The 16,967-nt window shown below is 36.5% G+C and overlaps 3 protein-coding genes, 1 non-coding gene and 1 pseudogene across 5 annotated transcripts; 3 read left to right on the forward strand and 2 right to left on the reverse strand.

Annotated features, from left to right (window-relative positions):
- Window positions 1-326: 326 nt before the first annotated feature.
- Y71H2AR.2 (Peptidase C1A papain C-terminal domain-containing protein) lies at window positions 327-2,134 on the reverse strand (the record flags this gene model as incomplete). The annotated part of the gene is made up of 4 exons (NM_001381789.1): window positions 327-615; window positions 981-1,159; window positions 1,591-1,986; window positions 2,064-2,134. The coding sequence occupies 4 exons, from the start codon at window positions 2,132-2,134 to the stop codon at window positions 362-364; spliced, it is 900 nt and encodes a 299-aa protein (NP_001367938.1). The 3' UTR covers window positions 327-361.
- A 1,116-nt stretch (window positions 2,135-3,250) lies between these two features.
- On the forward strand, window positions 3,251-6,404 carry H34I24.2 (CUB domain-containing protein). The gene is made up of 6 exons (NM_065227.6): window positions 3,251-3,415; window positions 3,636-3,967; window positions 4,228-4,599; window positions 4,651-4,671; window positions 5,603-5,755; window positions 5,820-6,404. Exons 1-6 carry the CDS (start codon window positions 3,378-3,380, stop codon window positions 6,278-6,280), a joined length of 1,377 nt encoding a protein of 458 aa, NP_497628.1. The 5' UTR covers window positions 3,251-3,377; the 3' UTR covers window positions 6,281-6,404.
- A 1,849-nt stretch (window positions 6,405-8,253) lies between these two features.
- Window positions 8,254-9,789, forward strand: H34I24.1 (Conserved secreted protein). Its single transcript, NM_065228.3, has 3 exons — window positions 8,254-8,516; window positions 8,748-9,019; window positions 9,505-9,789. Exons 1-3 carry the CDS (start codon window positions 8,268-8,270, stop codon window positions 9,758-9,760), a joined length of 777 nt encoding a protein of 258 aa, NP_497629.1. The 5' UTR covers window positions 8,254-8,267; the 3' UTR covers window positions 9,761-9,789.
- A 483-nt stretch (window positions 9,790-10,272) lies between these two features.
- Window positions 10,273-16,626, reverse strand: trpl-1 (annotated as a pseudogene). The gene is made up of 12 exons: window positions 16,480-16,626; window positions 16,346-16,439; window positions 16,179-16,293; window positions 15,828-15,977; window positions 15,567-15,780; window positions 14,165-14,305; window positions 13,622-13,780; window positions 13,246-13,324; window positions 12,921-13,185; window positions 12,799-12,870; window positions 11,430-12,296; window positions 10,273-10,419 (listed from the first exon to the last, which is right to left on the reverse strand). Coding segments are annotated over exons 1-12 (2,450 nt in total).
- Window positions 14,535-14,555, forward strand: 21ur-14267. Its single transcript, NR_052153.1, has one exon.
- Window positions 16,627-16,967: the final 341 nt, after the last annotated feature.

Consider the following 16,967-nt stretch of genomic DNA (forward strand, 5'->3'; position numbering starts at 1 on the left):
TTAAAAAATATTGGGTGTTCTCCGGAAAAACATTCTGAAAAAAGTTAATTTGAGATATAAATTTTTAAAATTATGAAAACTAAATGATTGGTTATGGTACATCTTGAAAAGTACGGTCAAACTTATGCCTGAAAATTCAGATTTTATGATTGAACTGGAAGCTACTGGTACTTAAAAAATTTGGTATATAAATTCAGAAAGAGAAAAAGAAAATAAAAAACAGCAAAAATTTGAAACAAGTACCCGAAGAAAAATTCTGAAAAATTTAATTTTAAGTGAGATCTATATCAAAATATAAAGGAAGTCAGAAGCCCGCGCTGTAGATAAATATTCATTCTTATCGTAATAACAATTCTCAAAATTATACAAACTCGGTAAGAACTGCAATTGTAGTTGCCATTGCACATGCATTAACATCTCTTGCCAACTTCATATATCCCTGCTCTCCCCACGATGTCCCGAATGAGCCCTTCACAATCCAATATTTTTGCTCTCCCTCGATACCGTACCCAACGATTACCATTGATCGGATTTCATGTGTACTTGTACATTCTTCAATGGATGGGTTGTAGATTCCGATTTTATAATCGTAGAGGGATGGAGGGGCGCGCATCGCTGAAAATATTTGTATTGCTATTAAAGGTGGAGTAGCGCCAGTGGGGAATATGTTAAAAACCACTCCTTTGGTCCCAAAATGGCCAAATATCGTGATAAAACTTTTCAAAAAATTTTTGAAAATTTTTTATTAACTGTCAAAAAGTGGCAATTACTCAATTTTTGCCACTCATAATTTTGGAAGTCGACCAAAAAAAAAATTTTTTACTAAAATTTTTTAAAGAGTTTTATTATGATATTCGGTAGTTTTGGATCATTATAAGTACATTTAGACCAAATCCCAATTGGCGCTACTCTAACTTTAAATGATCTATCAAGAAATTTACTTTTTGCACAATTATGACCAATAAAAAAAAAAAACTCACTGAAAAACGCGGGTCCATAATTTGTGACATAAACTTTCCCCAGTACTTCATTACCCTCTGCCACAACTCCTTTTTTTAAATGAATTTTTGATTTAGTTGAGTCAAAGGTACACTTTTCATTTGTCTTGTCAACATATGGATAGTCTGCTTCTGTTTCTATGCCATGAGTGGCGAGGTATCTGAAATTTTGAATATTTAGCGCTAAAGGTTTTCATCTGACAAAATTGTTAAATAATTAGGTTCCGATTCACATTTATGGGTGTTTTAAACGACAAATGCTACCTATCATTATTGCATAAGCATTTATTATCAATTGATCACATTTTTACCACTCTATTAACTTCAAAGATTTAGGTATTTGAAGACAAGGTCTAATGACCTTCAAATTTGCGTGTCTCAAAAACGGATAGACTAATTAATAAACGTAATTAATAAACGAAATGTTAATCATGTTTGAAATAAAGAACAGTTTGCTGGTTGGAAATTTCTAGACCTTTCCGGCATCGAGGTACACGAGCTTGTATTTCTAAAACGACAGAGCCACTATAAAAATTTTCGCTTTTCAATTGCTCATCACGGTCTAAACCTTAAATCAACCCAAAACAATTACCCAATAGCATTCATCGCAAATTGCTCCTCACATCCCTTATATCCCTGATCATTACAATCAATAAGCTGCTGCTCAGAAAATGACAAAAGTGTTCCATTTGTAGCCTTGGCGTACATTGACTCAATACTGGAAGTTATCGCAAATGCGTGGGATGCATTGCATTTTCCCTGATCTTTAACTGGTCCAACAATTCCTTTCTCTCTCCAATCAAGAAATTCCTCAGTGGTTCGGTCCATGTGAATTGGGGTTTCCCATTGAAATCTTGTTGGGAGTGATTCAGAGGTTCTCTGCTGAACTAAAGAACCAATGATGTAGAATGTCAACGCAGTTAGAGTGAAGAGGATAATGGAATTGAAGGTGCTTCTCGAGTTTGCTGGCTTTTCGAACAAGTCTTCTCTGGAATAATTTACTTTCGATGTTAGGCGTAGGCTTAGGCTTAGGCCTTCTTCGTTTGTATAAAAAGAAAGACTTACCCCATTGCAACGAAGACTTTTTGCTTCTTCGCCTCATCTGCTTTCGAGCTTAATTTAGTAGCACTGACCATTGAGAATTTGTGATTTTCTTGCTATTTTCATTTAACTTTTATATATCCACTTATTGCTAACGATATTTTATTCCTCATGATGAGTCAGTCAAGTTCAAAAGTTATCAGCAATAGAAAACAAAAAAAAACTTGTTTTCAGTGAGAGATTTAGAGAATTGAAGTGGTAGTAAAGTAATTTCCTTCGGTTCTATTTGTTGTGTGATTTGTTTTTGATATCTATGTAGACATGTAGGCATGTAGGCATGTAGACAGGTAGGCATTTTTTGGAGTTTGGATTCAGTAGCTCGCATAACCGCCAAGTTTAAGCAGAGATACCTTTAGAGATATCAAACCTTTTAGAGTATAAATTGAGGTTAAATAAAACTAGGGCTGTACAACCGGACGTCCGGTCGTCCGGTTGGGGGTAGCTATCCACGACGGCCGACAATTTCCGAGTTTCACCACCCACTATAAAATTGCTGATTAAGTATAGTGAGTGGCGAAACTCGGAAATTGTCGGCCGCCGTGGAAACCTACCCCAAAACCGGACGCGGTGCGTCCGGTGGTGTCAAAATCGGACGACCGGACGCCGATTTGTACAGCCCTAAATAAAACTGACCATTTATATGCGAAATTAGTAGATTTTCCAAACTTTGAAAATTCATATCTGACTTCAAATTAAATGTTTCAAAAATTCCCGTAGCCATTTTGTCGCAAATTTTGTGTTCTTTCAGAATTTGAAAGCGGCATTCCAACAACTTCCGAAATTGCCGAGTTCAAGCAGGAAATGTGGATTTTTGAGCACATTTTGAGTTAATTTGGAATAGTCAATTTAAATGCAAAAATAGTAGATTTTTCAAACTTTGAAAATTCATATCTGACTTCAGACTAAATTTTTCGAAAATTCCCGTAGCCATTTTTTCGCAAATTTTGCGTTTTTTCAGAATTTAAAACGACAATTTGTAGGCATGTAGGCATGTTTGGTTCATTTACAGTCAAATTTGACCACGTTTCAGTCAATTTCTCTTCCATTTTTCACATTTAAACTCCCCTTCCTGTTTAAAATTGCCGTCGTAAAAACGGTATAAATCATTCTTATCACCAGCAAATATATCAGTAGTTGTGCATTATGACGGTAGTACATTTTTGGATGGGGAGCAAACATAAATCATTCAATTCGACGCCCTTTTTAAGCTGATAAGGCAAATTTCTAAATTTTCGGCAGTATCACTTCTGTTTCTACACAGGCTTCTTGTCGCTAGAAATGAAATTCCGGTTTTTGGCGTTATGTGTTGGGTTACTGTAAGTTTTGGGCAAAATTGTTTGATTTTTTTCGTATTTTTTCCAGAAACTGGGGTTTTTTAGAAGAAGCATCGAGTTTTTTCAAATTTTTAGCCGACTTTTTAAAATGGAAAATATTGATTTTTCCAAGAAATTGACGATTTTTCTTCCAAAATTATTAATTTTCTTGGAAAAGGTATTGATTTTTCTCGAAACAATAATTTTTCCAAATTTTTTTCAGATTAGCCACATTGGTTAGTGGCAATGGAGACCCGGGAGCCTCAAATTCTTCATCGGTAGCAACAACCGTCGCAGCTTCTCCCTCAACAGACGCTTCCTCATCAGCAGCACCATCCCAGGCTCCAGCTTCTCCAACTTCCGTTGACCCATCTGCCACTACTCAAGCAGCCGCATCCTCTGGAGCACCCGTATCTACAGTATCCCCATCGTCCGGAGCAACCACTGCCGAGCCATCAAGCTCTTCGGCGGCTCCAGTGACCTCTGGAGGGTCTACTGTATCAGCTGGACCAACTACACCAGCACCGCTTCCAAATGTGACGTACAGTCTTTTGCGTGAGTTGTATTAGATAGCTATGTGAAGTAGGCACGAGATCCACTGTAGGTAGCTTGGTAGGCAGTCGTAGGCTGCCTGGTAGGCAGTCGTAGGTAGGTTAAACAGCGCAGAAGACGGGAAGGCACGCGTAGGTAGAAAGACTATCAGACACCGAGTGCCCACGTGAAATGCAAAGACAACTTTAGCAGTACATAGAATGGCATGTAGGCCGCCTTGAAGGCAGGCAAGTAGGCGTTTACACCTATTCACAAATTTTCAGAGTTCTCCTCTCCGGTATGCGTGGATGCTTCTTGCACCTACACTTTCAATGCTCCTGGCAACAACCAAGTCCTTCTCGCCACTGATCAATCTGCTGTCGCCACAGAGCGCACCCAATTCTCAGGTCTTCAAGGTCAGGCCAGTGATAAGGATAAGGCTGTGAAGGAGGCCAATGATGAGGCAGTTCAAAAGATTAAGGATCTTCAAGCCCTACTGGATAGTATTCAAAAAAATTTGAACGCGATTCAAAATAATATCATAGTGATCACAAATCAGCAAAATGACGCGCAGACTACTCTGACGTTTGTGGAGAAGTTTATCGGTCAGGTGAACTCGGCGCAGGGCAATTGTCTATATCAGAGATGTTTGAAGCGTGAGTTCTGAAACAGTGGAGGTTTTTTCTAGTAATTGTGATTTTTTTCAGCGACAACTCCAGCACCACCAAGTAAGTTGCAATGAAAGGAGGCCAAGAACACCTAACAGGGATGAAAGCTTTGAAACGATAGTCTAGATTACTACAAAAATATCATTTTTTAAAAAAATATTTTCAACGGTTGTATTTTTGTCCCTGTCTTTTCGGCAAATTTTTTGAAAGTTTTGAGAAAAAACTCATTCTGAAAAATTTTAAAGAAAATTTATACAAAAAACAAGCGGAAAACTTTCGAAATAATCCAAAATTTTCAGGAAAATCGGTAAATCGGCAAATTGCCGGAATTAAAAATTTTTGGCAAATTGTCAATTTGCCGAAGTTTCCGGAAAACGGAAATTTTGGTTTTGCACATTTTTTTTGGAAATGTCATAATTTCAATTTTAATCGGCAAAAAAAAATTTCCAGCAAACCGGCAAATCGGCAATTGCCGGAATTGAAATTTCTTGCAAATCGGCAAATTGCCGAAAGTGAAAATTTCCGGCACATCGGCAAAATTCCGGAATTGAAAATTTCTGGCAAATCGGCAATTGCCAGAATTGAAAATTTCTGGAAAATCGGCAAATTGTCAGAATTGAAATTTTTGGCAAATCGGCAATTTCCGGAATTGAAACTTTCTGGCAAATCGGCAATTGCCAGAATTGAAAATTTCTGGCAAATCGGGAAATTGCCGGAATTGAAAACTTCTGGCAAATCGGCAAGTTGCCGGAATTGAAAATTTCTGGCAAATCGGCAATTGCCAGAATTGAAAATTTCTGGCAAATCGGCAATTGCCAGAATTGAAAATTTCTGGAAAATCGGCAAAGTGCCGGAATTGAAAATTTCCGGCCAACCGGCAAATCGGCAAATCGGCAAATTGCCGGCAACTCGGCAAACCGGCAATTTTTCGATTTTCCGAACGGCAATTGGCGCCCACCCCTGAATCAAGCAAAGTAATCTTAACTTGCAGCCACCTCAACTGCTCCACCACCAACAACTACTCCAAATCCATGTTTGGCATTTAATTGCACAGGAAGCGGGCCATGCCAATTGGATAGTCTCAACAGACCATACTGCACAAATTGCCCGGGAGATATGGACGGATACACTCAGTGCCAGCAAGGTTAGCTTTTTTTTTAGATTTTAGAACCATCCGCTTCGTTTTTTTTTACTCTGGATTTTTTCAGTTGCCTGCTCAGCCGCTGGAACTAACTTCACCATTGGCACAAATAATAGAGGAGTTTGGTACTCCCCTGGCTACAACTCCAACAATACAAACTCCTCAGTTGTTCCAGCCAACTCTAACTGTATCTATAATCTAACTGGATATTACCAAGTTAACCAAACCAGTGGGGCTCCTGAACTGAATCTAAACTGTCTGGCGTCTTCAAACGTTGAGTTCTATTTTTTGAATTCGGATGGTTTTAAAACGCCACTCACAAGTGGAAGTTCTGCTAGAGTGATTAATAACGCGTTGGGCAAGATGAAAACTGGTGGACAGATTGTTATAACATCGACAAGCTTGGACGCCTCTTATTGTGTGCTTCCGTTGGCTCTGCAACCAGCTACAACTTCGAAACCCGAGTTCGAGGAGTCGGAGGTTGCAAAGAAGTCCAATGGTTTCTTCAATTGGCTTATGGGATATTAATTATTCACAACTGTTTAATGAATGAATATATAGCACATTCACAATTAGTACAACAGTTCAGACCTCTGAGCAGTATTTATTCATTTTTAAACGACAATTTCTATCGTGAAAAAAAAATTACGACATCATCAAAAGGTATGAAACAATATACATAATTGTGCAAATAATTACAAAATTTTGCCGGTTTGCCAATTTGCCGAAAATTTTCGATTCCGGCAATTTGCCGGTTCGCAGTTTACCGGAAATGTTTAAAGGGATTTTTTATAAGACGGAAACACTTAAAACTGTGCCTTTTTGAAACTTTTTTCATGGTTTTTTAAAGATATTTTCATAGAATTTGCAAAATAGATGTAGGAAGATTCTTAGGATGCGTACAATTTTGCCGATTAAAATTGAAATTCTGAAATTTCCGAAAAAATGTGCAAAACCAAAATTTGCCGATATTTTTTGGCAACTACAGTTTTTCCGGCAAATTCGGAGAATCGGCAATTTGCCGGTTTGCCGATTTACCGGAAATTTTCAATTCTGGCAATTTGCCGGAAATTTGCCAATTTGCCGGAAATTTCAATTCTGGCAATTTGCCGATTTGCCAGAAACTTCAATTTTGGCAATTTGGCGATTTGCAAGAAATTTCAATTCTGGCAATTTGCCAATTTTCCAGAAATTTTTCATTACGGCAAATTGGCGATTTGCCGGAAATTTGCCGATTTGCCAGAAACTTCAATTTTGGCAATTTGGCGATTTGCAAGAAATTTCAATTCTGGCAATTTGCCAATTTTCCAGAAATTTTTCATTACGGCAAATTGGCGATTTGCCGGAAATTTGCCGATTTGCCAGAAACTTCAATTTTGGCAATTTGGCGATTTGCAAGAAATTTCAATTCTGGCAATTTACCAATTTTCCAGAAATTTTTCATTACGGCAAATTGGCGATTTGCCGGAAATTTGCCGATTTGCCAGAAACTTCAATTTTGGCAATTTGCCGATTTGCCGGAAATTTCATTTCCGGAAATTTGTCGATTAGCCGGGAATTTCGATTCTGGCAATTTGCCGACTTGCCAAAAATTTTCAATTCCGGAAATTTGCCGATGTGCCAGAAATTTCAATTCTGGCAATTTGCCAATTTGCCAAAAATTTTCAATTCCGGCAATTTGCCGATTTGCAAGAAATTTCAATTCTGACAATTTGCCGATTTGCCAGAAATTTCAATTCCGGAATTTTGCCACTTTGCCAGAAATTTCAATTCTGGCAATTTGCCAATTAGCTGGGAATTTCAATTCTGGCAATTTGCCGACTTGCCGGAAATTTCCAATTTCGGCAATTCGCCGATTTGCCAGAAATTTCAATTCTGGCAATTTGCCGATTTGCCGGAAATTTTCAATTCCGTCGATTTGCCGATTGTCCAGAAATTTTCAATTCTGGATTTTGCCAATTTGCCAGAAATTTTTCATATCGGGAATTTGGCGATTTGCCGGAAATTTGCCGCTTTGCAAGAAATTTCAATTCTGGAATTGTGCCACTTTGCCAGAAATTTCAATTCTGGCAATTTGCCAATTAGCTGGGAATTTCAATTCTGGCAATTTGCCGATTTGCCGGAAATTTTCAATTTCGGCAATTCGCCGATTTGCCAGAAATTTCAATTCTGGCAATTTGCCGATTTGCCGGAAATTTTCAATTCCGTCGATTTGCCGATTGTCCAGAAATTTTCAATTCTGGATTTTGCCAATTTGCCAGAAATTTTTCATATCGGGAATTTGGCGATTTGCCGGAAATTTGCCGCTTTGCAAGAAATTTCAATTCTGGAAAATTGCCGGAAATTTTCAATTCCGGCATTTTGCCGATTTTTCCAATTTTGTTACGTAATTTTAATCACGATTTTCCATTATATAACAACGTGACCGCCTCCCTTATAAAAATCCAAATAAATAATGGCAAAGATTTCCATAATTCCGTTTAAAATCAGTTTTTGAAAAATCGATATCGAAGAAATGAGGACGGTTCATTTGCTCGTGTTGTTCGTGCTCTTCGCGACGTCTCATGCTCAAGAAGATGGCTCCACGGCTACAGAAGGAGCTCTTGAAGTGGCAGATGAGGATACATCGACTACTCAGACATCGGGTACAGTAACCCTGTCGCCAGCGGAATTCGAGGAAGAAGAGAAGAAGTTTGTTGAGAAATTGAATGAGTATCGTCGGGAGGTTGCGAAGAAGATGAAAATTGCGAATATGAATGAATTGGTGAGTTGGTGAGTTTTAGTTTTTGTATCAGGCTACAAAATACAAAATACAAACTACAAATTCTGTTCGTTCTGAATTTGCAGAATTTCGTAGTATATTTCCAAGTTTCCGGAAAAATATTGTTCCAGGAAATCGGCGACCATCTCTGTTGTGGCGTTTGTAGTTTGTAGTTTGTAGTTTGTAGTTTGTAGTTTGTAGTTTTTATTAAACTAACGACAATCTATATTTCAGACTGTTGGAGCTGGCGATAAATCAGATTATTCTATTAATAGTAAGATCCCCACGTTCGATGAAATTCTGAAGATATATGAGAATCGAGCGGAAAAAATAATTGATAAGGCAACACAAGGAAATACAAAGCTTTGCGAGAATGACCCGTATTGTTATGGACAACGAATTCTGAATCCCGGACAAAAAACTATCAAATGCAAATATGAATGCAAGGAAGAGGGCGCTGGAGATGATTGTGCGGATTACAAGTTGATTTGTAACCTCTATCCGTTGTAAGTATCAAAAAGTTCGCGCGTTCTGGAGATCAAACAACGTTTCGGCTCAAATTATTGATTTTGGACTTTTTTAAAAATGTTTAACGTTTAAAATGGCTAATTGAGCTGTTATTTATAGTGTTCCTAGCAAAAAACAATGAATTTTTGCGCGGGGATTCAAATTTAAATTAGCCTTTCAAAAGGTAGAAGACTAGAGGGGCACGCATGTGGTGTCAGGCAGTCTCATTGCGGTTTGATCTTCAAAAAATGCGGGAATTTTTTCCCAGAAAAATTGTGACGTCATCAGTTGAGATGTCTGCGTCTCACCTGCCGCATTTTTCGTAGATCAAAGCGAAATGGGACTTTCTGACTCCCCGTGGGCACGGGGCTCTGGTCATCTATTGCATTTTTCGCGCTCCATTGACAAACATAAATCCATATTAAATACTCAGTTTTAACACATTTTTTTCTCGTTGGAATTTAGCTAATTTCGTATAATTCAGGCCCGAATCGGCTGACTTGTGGTGGAATAAGCAAACCAATGGAGAAGCTGGCTCAGCGTGCGATGCTGATCGTCACGCTGACAATGGTCTCTGTGCAGACGGTGCTCCAACGACCACTACAACGACTACAGTGAAGCCACCGACTACTGCTCCAGCTGTGCAGTCGAATTCTAGAGATGTGGGAGAACTCTCAACTTCTGCCACTAATAACTATCTTCTGCTTATTCTTCTTCCAACTTTTGTGGCTTTTTATTGAAACGAAATGAATAAATTCGGATTTTCTTGAAAATAATATTCAAGTGTACACTCCGACGGAAAATTGCAGAATTGCCTAATTTGGACACTTTTTTGGCACTCTTGGTTTTTTTTTTCAAAAAAAGATTGAACAAAAACTGGCGTTCGCTGTTTGCCGAGTGTTTCCTGTTTTCCTGAAATTCTCGGGATCTTCGTTGTGTTTTTGTTTTTCACACTGTTTTTAAATACCTTTTCTGATCGATAAATACGAAAACCGCAAATATATTGGATTTTGTTCAAAAATTTCAATTAAAAAAATCTGTTTAAAAGAATCTCGCTTTTAAAATGACATAATGTTTCAACTACTAGTGTTTTGTTATAAAAATCATGGAGACGAGAGAAGCGTCCCTTATTAGAGTCCTACTGAATTTCAAGTCTAATAACTACTTTTATAATTAAAAAGTAAAACAAACAAACAATAACTTTAAATTTAAGGGAACAATAGAAAACCGAATAATTTGCAAGAATAACATTTCAGCCGTCTGATGGTGCCTGTGTTGGGTTTATTGCCTTGAGAGATTCTCGCACTTCATCAATTTCTTCCACTTTAATAGACTCTTTGGTTGACTCGACTTCAGTCGCCTTTGTTGTCAGAAGCGGATTTTTTGCCGTAGAGTGAATCTGTAATCAAACATCTAATTAATTATCATCGAAATCAAGATAAAAATGTTATACTTGGTCAGTTTCACTACATGTGTTTCCTATAGCGAAAAAATCATTTCATACCTTTTTCGAAAGTACATATATTTTTCGTTTTAAAACCACTAAATATTTGTTAGAAACTTGTTTCAAAAATATTGGAATCATCTAATTTTGGGAGTTGAGACTTTACTTCTGATGTCATTTGATTTTAAATTTAAAAAACCTACGGAATCTGAAAACATAGCTCAAAAACTGCGCGCGTGCAGACTAAAAGTCCAACTTCTAAATGGCCCCTTTATGTCGATCTGTCGGAATAAACTAAAATATGGGTGGCATAAGCTTCCTACAGCTTACATGGCTATGAAATGAGATTGATGCATTTTTAATTTGGTTTTTTACAATGTTCAACACTACTCAATCGACTTTAGGTGTAATTATAAACATGTTATTCAAAAATTGAAAAAATTATAAACTTACTCCAGAAATGTTGAAAGGAGTTCATTTTTGTCAACGTCGCCTTGGTAAAGCTACCAAAGTCGCTAATTGTGTCTCAAAAGTATTTTATGTATATGATTCTGGGTTCATTCTCTTTTCGCAAGTTGATAATTTTATTCAAAATTGATGGAATATTATTGAACAATGATTTAAAAAAAAAAATAATTTTAACTACTTCGGTTGTTTTTAAACTTCACGTAAATTTTTATTTTCCGGTTTTTCTAAAACTATATTTGAAGAATCTTGATTTTTTCAATTTTTTTTTGATTTTTGATGTTACAGCGTCAATTTATTCTTTGAGCTTTTTCTCACAATTAGCCCACACACAATTAGCCTACACAGCGCAGTTTATGAGCCATATTCTTGAAATTATTATTGTCTCGGGTTTTTTTTACTTTTAAGATTGTATGACATTATTATTGTAAAAGGTGAACTCACTACAGTTCCACTCGTATTTTTTGGGCATTTTTATAACGGATCATTTCTTTTTCTACCTTTTGCTCCTCGTGAATGTTTTCATGTGATGGTCTCTTGATACTAGATTGATCAGAATCCTGCTTCTCCTCCATACCATTAATCAAAAATGTAGTTACGTAATTATTGAGATTTGTGAAAAACGTGGAATCGACAATGTTTCCTTTGTATCTGGCTATCAAGTTCTCGACTGTCTTCAAAAAATCTTCTGATTGCTCTATTCGGGATCCTCCAACTCTATGCCCCAGCCGAGACAAAGCTCTTGAACGCGATTCTTCAGTTTTGTTTTCCAAGAATAATTGTTGAATAGTTGAAATTGCGCACTCCGCATTGGCCATTCGATTCTCATGCGCATCGATTTTGTACTTTTTTAAAAATTTCCGGATTTCAACTTCGGCAAAGTAGAAACAATTTGTTCTCCCAGATGTAAGACTATTTGATCTAACCGCTCCCCGAGGATATCCTTCTAACTTTTCGGTGACATTCCAGAACAACGTAGATATTTTTTTTTCTTTATAAGGGATATTTATTATAACGACCCCCAAAGAGACATGACCCAAGAAAATCAAGATGTTTCCAAAAATGACATCATGGTCGCTCAATCCAATAAGTATTAAGCCGCAGCCACTGGTAGTCATGGCAAAAAGGAAACTCTTGTTGCGAATAGCATTTTTTCTATGAATCACCACGCAAAAGATGATAACTGGCAAACCAATAATGCACATACAACAACCAGTAATGACCATAGCTTCAAAGATCCTGCGATTGACAAATGTGTGAGAGCTGGACACTATCAGGGTGAGAGAGCAGCTTGTACCAGATATAATAAGAAAAAAATCAAAAAAATAAACGAAAACGGCGCTGGCAAAACAAACTTCGAATCGATTCTGAAACGTTATATTGGTTTTATTACTTGTGAACGGCATAAACTTTAAGTTAATCGTTCAATTTAATTAATCAACCTATTCATCAGAGAAAAGAAGAAAGCAAGAGTTGTTTTCGAAAAGTTGACCGGAACTGTATAAGCTTTGAAGTTCATTCAGAACTTTAATTATCTTTAATTTTATAGAATTTACGGTACTTGTGTATTATATGCCCTCATTTTCAAATGAAAATAATGTTCATTAATTCCTCCAATTAAATTAAACGTGATATACATTTTTCCTCTTTAGGCTTACAATTTGAAAATGTTATTGCCTAAAAAAATGTATTTTTTTTGTAGGTAGTTTCCTTTAAAAAGTCATTGCCTAAAGCCGGAAATTCAACTGTTGATTCAAAAATATTGCCGCGGAGTTTAAAAGAATGTCTGATAACATTCATTAAAAAATGTATAAAAGAAAAATTATAAATCTGGGGAACAAACGATTTATAATATAAAAAAATGCCCACCTCATTAGCTGACCATATTTCAAGTATCCGTTGTAATAACTATTGTTCTCATACTCTTTTTCATATTCTTTGCTGCAATCAGACGTACTTTCAGATAAACGTTTCTGTAACACAAAACTGACGTGAGTTGAGCAGTTAAAAGGTTGACTAGAAGAATTCCGGATATGAAAATGTAGCCAAACACCAGGAACGGCATGATTGAACTGCGAATTAAGCAGCTAGCCTCAGCATAATCCATCTTAACAATATCAGAAATGGTGCGATTATAGCCGTTGCAGTTCGGCAGATTGCCAAGTCGGTCATCATCTTGTACCTCTCCAAAAATTTCGAATTTTCCTTGAGATCCAAGAATGTACAAGAAAGTGTTATCGGATGAGAACATCGATCCTGTAATCTTCTTTGTACTCTCTTATATGTTTGTGAGAACATTTTGTGAAAGCAACATACTTGAAATACTGACATGAACGACCGCAAGAACGAACCAAAATGTGCAGAATATAAAGACAAACATTCCAACAGTTTTCATCTGGAACAGATCAGTTGGAAATAGCAGAAAAATAGTAGGTACAAAAACAGAAATTGAATTATTTTGCAAAAACATCTTTTAAATTTAAATATTAATTTTTGACGGAACATTTTAAAACTGGTAAAAATGTCAAGAAGTCGTATTTTTCATTGAAAAATGTCATTTTTTTTCAATGTTTTTTCAATGTACAGCTGTGCTCGGCTCAGAAATGTATATAATTTTTCTTCGAATTTAATACCGGGAACTAAAGCTTCCACGTGTGAGCGGCGCGGTGTCGCGATCAATAAATGTACTCACCATTTTTTTCAAAATGTGAACAAAAAATCCGAGTGATTTGATGAATTCCAAAGACCGCAGCGTTGAGACTGTTGCAGTTATAAACAGTACACAATAGAGAATCTCCAGACTGATTGGAACAAAAGAACCAAGTATATACGAATTTTTTTTGGGATTTTGCTCTAAGAAATATGGGAAGCTTCTTGGATCACTTCTAATATCAAAACGGCTCCCACGAAAAAAACTCGCAAAAACGTTATTGGGTGCTTTTTGAAAAACCACCAGAAGCCAACAAAACGGGTTGATAGTGAAATCTGAATACAATGACTCTTGCTACATAACCGCATCACTGGGGAGAAAGGTGTTGGCCTAGTTTTCTCTACTGTTCATTACAGCTTTTTTTTTCCAAATTATTCCAAAGTGACAATTTTTCTATAATTTTGAAAAGCCGTCTTGGCAGAAAATAAATAAAAAGTTTTGACAGTTTTTTTGTAGACATGTAGAACAAGCTGAAAATGCCCAACATACAGAAATGTCCATGAAATTAACAAAGGCCATCGACACCTGCACAAAGAACACTGTAAGAACGTATGAAAACGAGAAATACTGCAAGAAATTGTATTCATCCCTTTTCTCGTAATTATCGTAAAATGGACCAGAGCAAAGCATATAGGCAAACAGTATAATGTAGATAAGCCGAAAAATCTGAAATAATCGTCATAAATTACATGTATTACGCAGAGGTGGGCAATGCCAGGGATCGCCGCCAGCCGCCAGCCGAAATATTGGGGTTTTTCGGCTGGTTGCCACACTAGGCATCTAACGGTTAACTCGGCTATAGCCTATAGCCGAGTTTCAAAAATTTCGGCTAATTCAACAATTGTGCATCTGTTTCAGTTTATATTTTTAATTTAATCAATTCGAAATATTCCGGTTGACGAAAAAAAAATTCACGGTTGACGGCTGTTTCGGCTAATCGGCAAATTTGGCTAAATCGGTTATTGCTTTTAATATTTTAGGCAGACTTACCAGATGGATTACATGTTTCATCCTGGCTGCTACAGTATTTCGACTTTGAAGGAAAATCGTACACGATCCTTGTGATAGAAATTTCTGAATTGGTATAAGTTGTTTCGAATTCTGACGAGGGAACAGAGTTTCCGACAAATTCTGAGATTGAAAAATTGCCGCGCACCAGTGTGTGGCTGATTGAAAAAAAATACAATTTCATTAAATGTGGACTACACTCTGTGGGGAAATTGCTTTGAAACACGCCTATGGGGTCAAACCGGCCGAACAGCATGATAAAAAACTCAAAACATTTTCAAGATTTTATATGATCTATTGAACATTGGAAAAATCTCAGTTTTCCCCTAATTCTTATTGGAATTACCAATTCGATGAATCGCGCTTGCATTATTTTCATCCATTTTTTTAGTTTATGCTCATTTTTTCACAGATTTTATTCATTTCTTGGGGTTTTTTAATCGGACAATGAAAGAAATAAACAAGAAAAATGCAAAAGGTTTATTGAAAAGTAACTGAAAATGCGGAAAACTCTGTAATTATTCGCTCCGAGAACGACGAGCCTGAAATTAGTATTTTTAGTTTCAGGCATTTTCAGTTACTTTTTAACAAACATTTTGCATTTTTCTTGTTTATTTCTTTTGTTTTCCAATTAAAAACCCCCCAAAAAATTAAGAAAATCTGTCAAGTAATGAGAATAAACTGAAAAATAGATAAAAATAATGCAAGCACGTTCCATCGAATTGGCGGTAATTCAAATAGGAATTAAGGGAAAACTGAGATTTTTCAACTTTTCAAAAAATCTTATAAAATCTAGAATTTTTTTGAATTTTTTAAGCATGATATTTTGGTCTTTATGGCCCCATAGGCATGTTTTAAAGCAATTCCCACACATAGTGTAGTCCATCTTTAAGTTTCTATGTATAAAAGTAATTTTTACCATTGCTTTTGCTTTGTAGGCAATCGCCATGATTTCCAGACTTCGTTGAGACTTTTCAATTATATAATCACGGTAAGACTTCGAACTATCTTTTCTTGATTGCGAAAACGAGGATGTGTAGTCAGCTTGCAATGCTTCTATTGCTTGACGTGGTCCCTGTTCCCCATTCAATTGAAGGTGAGTTATTACCTTACACGCAAGTTGTTCAAGTTCTCTGCAAATTTACAATTGAAGTGTTCGGATGCAGACTAGAATTCTTACTCTTTGAGTTGAATGTAGTCATTTTGCCTCAAAATTTGCACTGAATAGTTTTTGCCCGAAAATTTCCTCATATAATGGGCTGCGTAACACATGACCATAATAGTGTGAAGTGGATGCTGGCATTCTTCCAATAAACATACTTGGTTTGGCCTGAATCATTCAAAAATAGAATCAGTGCTGTCTACTGCGTAAAACCAGTTCGTAAGAGAGCTCAACATTGCTCGTATTGTTCTCTGTATATGTAGGCCTACAGGGATATTTGAAACGGTAAGCTACCATAAAATATATGACACCTTTTTATGAAGCTTGTTTGCGTATACATAAACATCTATGGAACTAAAATAAACTTACTTTACCACTATACATTGCATGTTTTTTCTTATTTCAATGTTTAGCGCCTTTTTCCTACAATACACCGCTGCTAATACCATACTGAAAGAAGGGTAATCTTCCAGGAACAAAGTTTCTGAATAAAATCGTTTTATGAAATTTTATAATTCCTAAATACTATAACTCACTAATTTCAATATTCAGGTTGAGAAAAAAAAAGTTTTGTATTTCATCGAATATACTTTTACCGTGGGAAATTCCAAGTGCAGTGAAAACTTTGTACTGAAAATTGGAAAATTGCCGAAAAAAGTTGAAAACTGACCTCATTCTCGTAATTTTCGATAATTTTGATAATAAATGTTTCAGCATAATCTCGAAGAGCAACCTCCTTTGTACAAAGTGTGAACGTTGCATCTGGAGTCACATTCAGCAAGGGAATTGTTGGGTGGTTGGCAAAGGAAGAGGTCATAACTGAAACAGAAAATTTGTTAACACACTGCAGTAAGATTTATAGGACAAACAAAGCGAAGAGAGAAAGTATTATTATTCCGATAAGAAACTATGAAATGGGCATGACTGCATTAATAGTGCCACACTGTGCGTAATTATTATTTCCGTCGTATCAAATGCGGCCGGCGGTTTGGCAAAAACGTAACGTTGGCAATCCACACGCCCCATGAGGCCAGTATGCTCAAGCCTAGAGCCTCAAGGTGAATTTATTACGTATGCATTGAAACGTGAAATATGTAAAGAAAAGAAAAGAATCGTATTATTGAGAAAACACCACTAACAGTACAGGTGGATAATTTT

Source organism: Caenorhabditis elegans, chromosome III (genome assembly GCF_000002985.6).
Source record: "Caenorhabditis elegans chromosome III".
Classification (NCBI taxonomy): Eukaryota; Metazoa; Nematoda; class Chromadorea; order Rhabditida; family Rhabditidae; genus Caenorhabditis; species Caenorhabditis elegans.